This window comes from Xiphophorus hellerii, chromosome 22, assembly GCF_003331165.1.
Source record: "Xiphophorus hellerii strain 12219 chromosome 22, Xiphophorus_hellerii-4.1, whole genome shotgun sequence".
Classification (NCBI taxonomy): Eukaryota; Metazoa; Chordata; class Actinopteri; order Cyprinodontiformes; family Poeciliidae; genus Xiphophorus; species Xiphophorus hellerii.
The window spans coordinates 19,233,531-19,244,929 of NC_045693.1; the positions used below are offsets into that span (position 1 = coordinate 19,233,531).

At 39.0% G+C, this 11,399-nt stretch overlaps 1 protein-coding gene across 1 annotated transcript; it reads left to right on the top strand.

Annotated features, from left to right (window-relative positions):
- Positions 1-704: 704 nt before the first annotated feature.
- On the top strand, positions 705-2,286 carry nkx1.2la (NK1 transcription factor related 2-like,a). Its single transcript, XM_032552896.1, has one exon. The coding sequence runs from the start codon at positions 1,276-1,278 to the stop codon at positions 1,870-1,872; it is 597 nt and encodes a 198-aa protein (XP_032408787.1). The 5' UTR covers positions 705-1,275; the 3' UTR covers positions 1,873-2,286.
- Positions 2,287-11,399: the final 9,113 nt, after the last annotated feature.

Genomic DNA, 11,399 nt, shown 5'->3' on the forward strand with positions numbered 1-11,399 from the left:
CAGAGCCCCCGCCTGTGATTGGCACCGGGACAGGCAGGCCAGATAATTGTTTAAATCGTCCCATTGAGGATGCCTCTGCGCGCTTTGATCGATATCCCATTACTGCTTCCTGCATATCTCCCTCCAGCACCTTGCAGGTACAAACCTCAAACCCCATCCATGTCTGATCCTAAATATCGTTCGATTAAAACTTCCTTTTAAATAGATGACATTTATCGATCCCCGCAGCAAATATGAAACTCCATTAGCACGTCACGGCTGGGGTGGCGGAGCTGGATTTAGACGGGATTTCTTTCCGCAACATGACATTTGAAGCGCCAGGCGCTTTATAAATTATTTAAGGATTAGTGACCATGTCTTCCTCCTCCTCTGAATGCAGCTTTCCGCTCCACTAACCTCTGACCTCAAAACAAATATTTCTGAGATGAAATAAGTAAATAAATAAATAACTAAATAAAAAAAATAATAAATCTTTGATTTTTTTAGTTAAATTTATCATAAAAAAAGACTTATGGAAATTTCTCTACGAAATAATTTTTGTCAAGTTTAGAGCACGATATTTGACAGATTTCTCACTTATTAAGAGCTGTCCTTCAGCACCACAAACCTGGACAGGGAGGGCCACACTATTATTTGAGTCAAAGTTCTTCATTGCAGCTGTAGAAGTCTTGCACGTTTATTGATTATTTTTAAAGTAGATTTAAAAAGGAAAAAAATATATATATTAAGAATCGCCTAGAACTGTCAATTTAAAAACTCTTATTTACAATCAGAATTATCCATGGTTATTTAAAAGATTAATCTGCATGGTCAGAGTCAACTTAGCAAGTACTGAAAAAGTGAAAAATAAAGACAACAAAATAAATACAAATGAGTGGAAAATTGTGTGAATAACGATTTATTTTAGCAGATGAAGGAGTAAGAAATATGGAGGTTTGGGAGCTTGATGAACATTGTGTTGCATGCTTAAAATCTAATAAAGGGAACCTATGCAGATGAGGAAAGGGTGAGATTTATAAGACGCCGAGCATATCCAGTTTCTTTCAGTTTTAGAGCAACATTTTCACACGCAGAATGAGCAAAAGTTCCAATTCAGACACATTTTCAAAACTTCAACCAAAGATTTCTTTCCATCAGTCCTTCACTCTAATTGTAGGGCTCAGTTTTTCTTGATTCACATTCATTCAAAAACTCAATTTGTAGGCAGAGAACTCGGTAAAGTATATTATGGGTTATTTTATAACTACCTAAACAAAGATTTAAGTTTTACAAAAAATGACTCCACTGTTCTCACCTTATTTTGTCTTTACAGGAGAAGAGACAGGCGATGAAGACCCAGCGGTCCTTCCTGATCCCATTCTAACGTGTTCCGCAAGCGAGCATGAGGACGCAGGCAGGAGAACCGTGGCCACCCCGCGGGACCCATCACCGCACAAGCGGCGGCGTGTTGACCAGGCTTGCGCCAAACCGCGACGCGCCAGAACAGCGTTCACATACGAGCAGCTGGTGGCTCTGGAGAACAAGTTCCGCGCTACTCGGTACCTGTCCGTGTGCGAAAGACTGAACCTGGCTCTGTCCCTGAGTTTGACCGAAACGCAGGTGAAAATCTGGTTCCAGAACAGGAGGACCAAGTGGAAAAAACAGAACCCTGGGGCGGACAGCATTTTACAGACCGGCTCCAGCTCCCTGGTCAGTGTCAGTCCAAACCCACCATCCTGCAGCTCAGGCTCCGGCGCCTTCCACCAAACTTTCTCCAACTTCAGCTCTGGGAGTGTGATTTTCCACACAGCCGGTGGTGTTCCGCTTTCATCCACTGGGGGGCTCTTGCATCCCTTTATGCCAAGTGGATTCGTTCAACCTTACTTTAACTGACATAAAATAAATGAAGCTGACTCAGACTTTGAGCCAAATCAATTTTGAAATCTTTTTTTTTTGTGAAAATATTTTCAGTACTGAAAATATTAATTGTTCATGCTATATTAACTTTTTAAGGTTTCATTGATGTACAGCTAGTTTACACATTTATCCAGACTTTTGAAATGTGTTAATTAAGGATTTAATTAGATGAAAATCATGATGATGTATTTGAGTTGAAATATGAACAAATCTTTAGTCCTTTGTTCTCACAAAAGCCTCTCTGTCTGTAGCTGCTAACAAATCCCCCTTCTTGTGTTTTATTGCTCCAACTGTGGGCATATCTGTCTATATTTTGAAAACTGACATGTTCCACCTGTATGATTAAGCTAAATGACATAAATGTAACTTTCATAGCACAGTAAAAACATGCTTGGGTGTGTGTGTGTGTGTGTGTGTGTCTGCTTAATACATTGTAAGAACATTTCAAAAACAAGCTGTTCTGGAAAGACCTCAAAGAAAATTTTGGTAAAAAAAGACATAATGATGATACTTTGCATGGCTGTCCTTGTCTAAGATCTAATTGTCTTATTTGCGGGGCTGATGTTTTTTTTCTGTATAAGACATAACTTGTGAAAGGAGATCTAATAGCTCACATGAAAGGTTGATTCAATGGGCTAAGCTACACAGACCTGTGGATTGGGAGGAGTGTCTATCTCCAGTGGTTACTGGGCCAGACGTGGGATACATCCTTGACAGATCATCACTCCATTACAAGTCAATAAACACAAGTCAGGATAAACAGCCATGAATCCACACATTGTTTATAACATCAATTTATACGTAGGCTCCATGTAGAAGGCTGGCAGGCCAGGATTTGAATCCATGACCTTTTCACTGCAAATGTGCAGCCCGGCACTCACCATTCAATTTAAAAGAGCAATGCCTCTTGTGACTTTACACAAATTCTTACTTTTCTGGGAGTTATCCACACATTTCTTTGTCAGGTTTTGTAATGCACACTTGCCTATTAACAGAAGTTGTGAATTAGCCAATGAAATAGCAGCAACTTTATTCATTCAGACATCCACATATTCGGAAGATTTGCAGATGTCCAAACTCAGGATTAAAGTGGCGGAAAGGGACTTAGCTGACTTTTAAGCGTCCATGGATGTTGGTGACACATGAGTTGGAAGGAGAATTTCAAAAACTGCTGACCTAATGGGATTTTCACATATAACCATATTTCATATCAGTGATTATGAAAAGAGAAAATGGAAAAGAAAAAATTAGTGAGGCTACTGTTCATACAGCCTAACTAAAATTTAACAATAACATATTAGGAAAATGTCTCTTTGTCTGATGAGTCAGGATTTCAGCTGTGGAATTCGATTTGTTCGGTCAAAATTTGGCCTAAATAACATGGAAGTTTGGATCCATCCTGCCCTGTATCAACAGTTCAGGCTGTAGGTGGTGAAGTGAAACACCACCTAAAATCAGTGGGAGATTTTTTTTTCTTGACACACTTTGGGCCAAAAATCCCCCTCCCCAAAAAACACAAGATAGGACTATGGAATAAGAAATGCACAAAACAACCTTAAGATTCATACATACGTTCAATGTTGACATGTTTGACTTTTCAAAAAACAGTTTTTAAAATATATAATTGTATGCTGAAACGCTAAAGTAAGTTCTTTTACACCCAAAGAATGAGCTACTTATAACAGAGAAAGGCTGCACAAGACAACACACAAGTAGTCAGGTGTCAAACACAGTTTCAGCTTTAGATGTAGCCTCCTTTCTTGTTTCTTTAATCCAACTGTAAGATGTGCTTACTGACACTCTTACTCTTACTGACAAAAATATATATCTTTTACATTTTTTCTTTTAAAGAACTATAAAGTTTTAACATCTGCAAAACTTGTTTCTTTAAACTCTTTAAACTGAAAAAAACATTTAGAATAAGAATTATACTCGTTGGTTTGAGCTTCACCCAAAAGGCAACACTTTGGCCACCACTTAATACATTTACTTCCGTGATACAACCACAGAGTGTCGCTGTTTCTTCCATCCATCCATTTTCTAACACCCTTGTTCCTAGTGGGGTCAGGAGGGCTGGTGCCTATTTCCAGCTAACATTCCGGGCAAGAGGCGGGGGTCACCCTGGACAGGTCACCAGTCTGTTGCAGGGCAACACAAAGACAGACAGAGCAAACAACCATGCACACACACACACACACGCACACACACACACCCTCACACCTAGGGAGAATTTAGAGAGACCAATTAACCTGACAGTCATGGGCATGCAATTCCAATTAAATACATAAAAATTAGCTTTAGTAATATTTGAAACATTTGAAAATGTTTAGAAAGACATTCTGTAAGACACCGTATTACTTCACTCATGCTTTGTTTGACTGATGCAATATTTTACCCAACAAGCCAACAGAGCAAGACCGACAACTAGAGAGCAACGGTGATCCATGTTGTCCATCAGGAGAGGACCAGCCGATTTCAAACCTGTCAGCCAGCATCATTAGCTGACATGTTGGCAGTGTGTTGTGCTTTCATTTGTTTGACTCTCTGGTCTAGGAAGGCACCTTTCTGTATATGCTGAGAAGGTGAACATCCTGCTGATGGAGGTACTGTTTCTGGAGGGCAGACAAAAGTCTCCTGATATCAATCTGATTGTTAGATGGGTGTCAAGAAGCTGTAAATTAGAAGGGATGTTCTCACTTCTGTCAAAACTCGAAACATATCTTCACGTCACTAAGGAGCTAGCATTCTTTTTTCCCCCTTTCTCTCCTACCTTCCTGACTCTTTCTATTTGTATCAACCCATACGTGCTTTTGCATACCGTCTTTGCAAAAGCTCACCAACTCACAGAGTCAGCAAAGCAGTAAATATATAGTATACCTCTGATAGCGCTCTCAGTTTCATACTGGTGCATGTACATGTCTGCCCTTTGGTTCAGGAATATTCTTCACTCGCATAAAGTCTGGAATGCAGAATATTTGACATCCTGATCAATAGTCTCCGAAATCTAGCATGAGGAACTCACACTATACTTTGGCTTCAGGCAGCTCTGACATGACAATATGATGAATAATTTCTCAGTGTGTTTGAGTGGGGTCATATGGTCTTGGCGGAAAGGGTGCTTGTTTAAAATTCATGTTTCAGTGACTATGCAGAGACAAGGTCATTACCAGGTCTGTGATGCATGCATGCATGCGTGTGGGCGTGTTTGTGTATATGTTTTATGTTCTTTTTGTGCGTGCGTCTGAGCAGCCAGCACATGGAAGGAAAATTCCATCTGTAGCCCCCGTTCTCTGTACTTACCCGAGTTGCAGACTTGAATAAATAAAAATGAGCAGAGGATTTCCTGGTATGTTTGGATGTTATCTTCAGCTGCGGTGGTCCACAGGGACTGGGCTCTTCTCCACGGAGGATCACAGGTCACAAGCAAGCAGAACATTGTTCAGAAAGAAGAGCAAAAGTGCTTTGAAGTGAAGGGGTGAATAAAGTTTAAAGCTGCATGTAAATACCAGGATAAGAGTCTGGCTTGATTGGCCCTTTGGGTCCTTAGAATTGTGCAAACCCAAGACTTTTAACCTGCTGGAGTCCACACTAAAGAAAGCTTTGAGTCAAACCTATCACTGACTTTATAACAAAAATCAACTAAATATAATGTCTTAACGCTGCATTAACATACTTTATTGATACTCCCACATTAACTTGATTCTTAAATACACAATTTTGACAAATCAATGCAAGCAAAGAAATGTGGAAATGGAGCTTATTATGTGACACTTTGTTTCCCCATAAAAATGTAGCACTTGAGGTCACTAATTAAACACTTAATGAATAAAACATTGTAATAAAAATTACAATGGCTTGTTGGGGGCACTAAGGATCTTCTGTACACTCAGAGAAGCAGAAGAAACCATTAGCTCAAAAGCAGCAAAATGCCAGATTACAGTTTGCAAATGAACTCAGTGACAAAGAGGTTTCCACTTTTGATGATTTTCTGCTTATGGCGGATAATAGTAATATTAGAATATTATCTCAGACCAATTAAATTTTTTTTTTAATGCTTATTGTAGGCTTAATGAAAGGTACATTTAATACCTGCCTATGTGTAATTTTTGAAAACGTAATTTTAACCTAACAAATGAGCCTCATGAGAAAGCACATTGACCACTCACACACACAAATGCACACCCATTTATACATGGATACATACATTGGTAGACATCTTGGGGTTAAGTGCCTAGATCAGGGGTTCACCTTCCAACTGCAAGATGACAACTTTACTAAACATGCACATGAGAGTGGTGGATAAAACAGCAACTCAGTGAATTCAATGTTCCTTTTCAGAGGGTTTTTCACTCTGTTGTCATGGAAACATTACCTTTGTCATTGCAACCTGACCTAAAAAGGAAAGAAATACAAAAACTGCAAGTTCCTCATGCAAAAGCAGCATAAAATGCATCCACATGTCTTACATAACAGGGAACTGTAATTAATGTAAACTAATTTGTGTACATTGGTGCAGACTGTAGAGCAAAAGGTGGCACCATCCCATAGATTTCTTCAACAAACCAAGATGGCAACGGTTCAGATTTTTGCTCCTACGCCTCTGCCGCATATTTAAAAGTCTGATTCTTTCTCTCTGTTCTGTGCAGTATGTGGGCTGCATTGTCCTGCTGTTTGTGCTCTTATTAGGGCGAGAAAACACTAACTTCACTATTCCGTATTACTTAGGTTATTGAGGCCAGTTTATGAAATAAGGCATGTTTCTAAAAAGCTTTAGAATATTATCATCCTGGCCTTTATTCTCTCTTGTTTCAGTTTTCCAACACTTCATGTGAATGAAGAATAACAACCTCTGCCGAAGACTTTTAAAGCAACCCCAGGTTTTTACTTCAGCATGTCAGTTCTTGCCAGTTTTCAAATAAATCTGAACTCTTTTATATCAACCTACATTTCTCTTTGAATGAATGGTTGTAATGCAGACAACCATTCATGCAGACAACATGCAGATAAGCTTTTACTCCAAAGATACCCAGATGGGTATCTTTGGAGTAAAAGCTTATCCTTTAGACTTTGCAGATTTCCTGTTAAAGCTTTTGACATCCCTCTGAGATGTTTGTGGCTCATCTCATGCTTACCCCAGCACAGCAGGGGAGCAGTCAAAGCAGCAGGAGATAAAACTGATTTCTTCAGTGTCAGGCAGCATTATAGGCTCAAAGCATCAATTTGTAATGGTTTGTTGGTCAGTTATAGAAAGTGATTAAATGGGGTTAGCATTGCAAAATGAGATAGAAGCTAAACTCTGCAGCATCTGTAAGCTAAGAAACCCCAATAAACTGTTTATTATATGCATTTTTCAGAAGAACCACATTAAAGCAACAGCAGTTAACCTCCCTAAAGCCAAATGTGTATTCTTCCAAATCCAAACACTCCTTTGTATTGCCTGCAGTCTATCTTCATTTTTGCATTTACAAGAAAAATGCAACAAAATGAAATCACCGCGTTAGTATCAAGTAAACATTCTTGATTCTGTATTATGATGACATCATGCAGTGATTCTCAAATGTCTGCACACACAAACTGTCAGCAAAAAAATGACAGGTTATCTCAAAATTATTTCCCCTTTCAACGTGCCATTTTTCTGCTGGGGTTAGTGGGGTTAACAACACAGAAAGACAAAGAAAAATGCTTCAGTAACAAGTTTTTATAAGAGTGCACACCCTTAGCACCACAGAGAGTTAAAACGTCCATCCAAATCAACAACACAATATTAAGAAAGCTAAGTTTTGTAACAACCTGTCCTGAGTTCAGAGAAAAATGTGTCTGAAAATCCAGAATATCCTAATTAGCGCTGTGGCTAAGAAATATTTGTTTATTATGTGGATAAACTGCCACCAAAGAGGACTGAATATGTTTTTTCAATCAAAGCGTGCATAAAGCATAGAGTTTGAACAGGAATGAAAACATTTATGCAGCCACTTCTCTGTTTTTATATTTTTTCCCAAATAAATGTGCTCTTTAGCTGACATATAAAGCATTTATGTCAAATTAAAGCTATTTTAACAGGGTTGTAAAACTAAAGCCTTTATTGTGTTTTGCTGTCTAATCAAGTCAATACTCTGACTTCTTCAGGTCATCTTTACCCAGTTGTATTGACTTTTTTATGCATTATTTATAGCATCCTTTTAATATACCAATTATGGTGCAATAGTTGAAATGTCTCTGCCAAGGGGAAGCATATTTCTAGGATAAAACCTGATTTATATCTGTACAAATAGACCAGAGTAACAGCGAATGTGATTTAGAAACTTGAGAATTAGTTTCTTTTTCCAGGGAACTTTTTGGAAAAAGTCCCAGTGAAGGTTTTGCACAAGAAAGTCTGGAAAATGCATGTTCTCTGCGAATGATGTCTTCAATTAATCTGTGGCATGCCGTGTTATTTAAGCCAGACCAGTCCACGTTTCCCCTTCCCTCAGAAACCTTTTGACTTCACGTGTTGTATTCTGTGGATGTGAGCCAAGGCAGACACGCTAATGATTACATGAGGTCTGGCAGAGGAGTTGAGCAGCAGATAAAAGCTGATTTTCCAAGGAAGAGGCTTGAGTCAGTGGGTGAAATGAGGGGAAATCCAGATGCTTGAATCCACTAAACCTTTATGTTGAATTCCTAAACTAAAGGCTGGTTCTTGAATGCTCCATCTTAAAACAAATGTACAGTCGACTCTTTAAAATGTTCAGCTTGAGCTACTAGATATTTTACTGCTGTTCTGACCCCACTGTAACATGAAAGAACATTATTATCAGGGTGTCATAACAATTGGGTAAATCTGGGTTTTGACATGCTCTGTGGTCAGAGAGTAGCAAATCTCTTTCAGTTTGTGGTTAGTCTTTCTCTCAGCAGCTCTATGTATGATTTTATCCTCTTTCTTCCCAACTCTACCAGAAGTGTTGCTTCACACTGAATGCATTCAAAGGTCATCGGCGCTAATGACAGAGGAGCACAAAGAGTTCAGCAGCCTACTAATAACACAGACAGAGAGTTGTTAATAACACGCTTTGTGAGAATCAAGAACCGAAAGGCTGGATGACACAGTCTGTCCTCCCTTATTCACAAGTGGAGAAACTGCTCGGGCATTCGGGGCGGTGACAGGTCAGTCGGCATGTTGAAATCCAGGCTATCAGCAGTGAGACTGTTGTGCTTCTCCAGGAAATATAGACTATCTTGCGCAAAGTCGAATTGAAGTTACAAGGTGTGCAAGCATGCAGGAATCTTTCTCACCACCTCAGTTACTTTGGAGTCTTTGAGAAGTAAACAGATTAGGTTGTGAAACTGTTTGCATTTTGTCTTGTTATGACCACAAACCTCCGTTTACTTTGAAAGGATTTTACATGATAGGCTGACAAGGGAAGAAAAAAGGATGCATGATTTCCAAACTACGTTGCATATAAAAATCTAAAAAGTGTGTTGTGCTCTATTATTTGTAACCACTGTGTAAATACTACATAGAACCATCATTAGCTTTAGTTATAAAAGTAAGTGTTTGACAGGGTTGTTGGGTTTTAAAGTGGACCCAAATGCAGAGAAGGAGAGGCAGCAAGTAGATGACAAAAGCGTCATGAAAATGATGAACAGAGATGTACAAAAATCACAGGGAAAACAGGGAGCCAGAGCAGAACAAAACCAGGAACCAGGAACATAAAGCCGGCAAGGTACTGACGGGTAAATAATGGGATATAACAGGAGGAACCAGCCAGGAGTGAGAGGAGAAAAGGTGTTTAGAGAGAGAAAGTAACACAGAGGGCAATGGAGAGAACACTAGGTACTAGGAAATGAATCTACCATAAAAGAATACAAACATAGCTACATAAAAAGTTAGAATGGGCTGATTTTGGCCTTGAGTTTGACACATGTTTTAGAGGATCTAGTGCTCACTAAGTGTTTCCACTTAACATCCTCTAGTTGGTGGACAGGCTGGTTGCTTCCTCGTTGAAGCTCCCCTTTAGACTCAGGGCTTCTTAACCTGAAAACCTCTGTTTTAAGTTGTTGCAAGGAAAATCCGTCCCTGGGACCCATTTTTCCAAAGGTCAGACTTGAGAGACAGCTTCTCCAACAAATATAAGGTCTCTCCATAGTTTCATGGCATGTCAGTATGAGATCGACCAGGATCACTCTTTCTAAGGCTTTATGCGAATCACTGCAACTTATAGATCCTACAGCCTTCCAGACTGGAGATCCACACACAAGGAACAGCAACTGAACAATCACCAACCTTAAAGGGTTACTGTTTTATCTCTGGACTAGCAAAATGTGAAGAAAACAATAAAATGAAATGAGAACAATGTACATATTCTCATATTTATGCTTGATTCTCTGGAGCAAAGTTCCACATAGTGAAAACCAAAACATCTGATGTGGCTGGAAAACCTTTGGCGCAACCTTTAGATTCATTCAGAATGAAAACCTGTGAAACATCCGCGACAATCAAAACAAATTCACTGACTGTTAACACCCAGAGACGCACAACTGGGATTCCAATCAATTTACCAAGAACTGACAGCAATTACACTCATGCTCTCATGCACATGGATACACTCTAAAGGGAGGCAAGTTTATTCAAATGTGACTTATCTTTATTTAGCAGCAGCAGATTCCCACGGCGCGCTCTTTCACGTGTCAGAAAGGAATCATTTTGCCTCTTTAAAGCCACAAATGGTTGGAGCTCCAAAGATTTATATGGCGGCAGCTTTTAACATTTCATTTCACCTTCCTTTATTTTTCTGTTTACTCCCTGCAAGAACCAGATGTCATGACAAATGGGAGTAGAGTCAGCTCGAGACAAGAGAATTAATTTCCTTCCTGTAAAGAAGAGGAAACGTGTCACTGACTTGAGAGGCCTGTATTATGTGGGATGTGCACTTAAAGGTTTCCATTTTTTGTAAGACAGCTTTTCTGCCTGTGCCAAATCTATATTTGCTGATAAGACAAGAATGTGTTTAGGTTTGCTTCTCTTTAGCATAACAGATTAAATTCATGCATAACGTCAAAAATAATGTGCGTAGATGGAGATCATTCAGGGCATGGGAGGAATACTTGATCATCTACACAAGAAAAAACAAAAACATCTGAGAGTGGGATTCTTTGCCACGAGATGTGGGAACTGGACTGTTGTTTAAACTAATGGATACAGTTTAATTAATGTAAAAGCATGGTGAACATGGGCCTAAACCTGATCAATTTTAACACTTTTTTTTAGAAATCACGTTAGACTGATGACAAGTAGAAATGCACCAAAATGAAAATTTGGGTTGATATCAATATTCGATATTAATAATGCTGCTATGGCCAAAAAACAATATTTGCAGATCATAGATTATATTATAAATATAGCATTTTGAAAACTTTAAAAGGAGCTAGCAGAAACAGATGGCATCAAGATGAAAATAAATATCGGCTGTCCATATCTGCCTAATTTTATTTATTGGACTGATACCAGTTTGTTTAAAAATGAC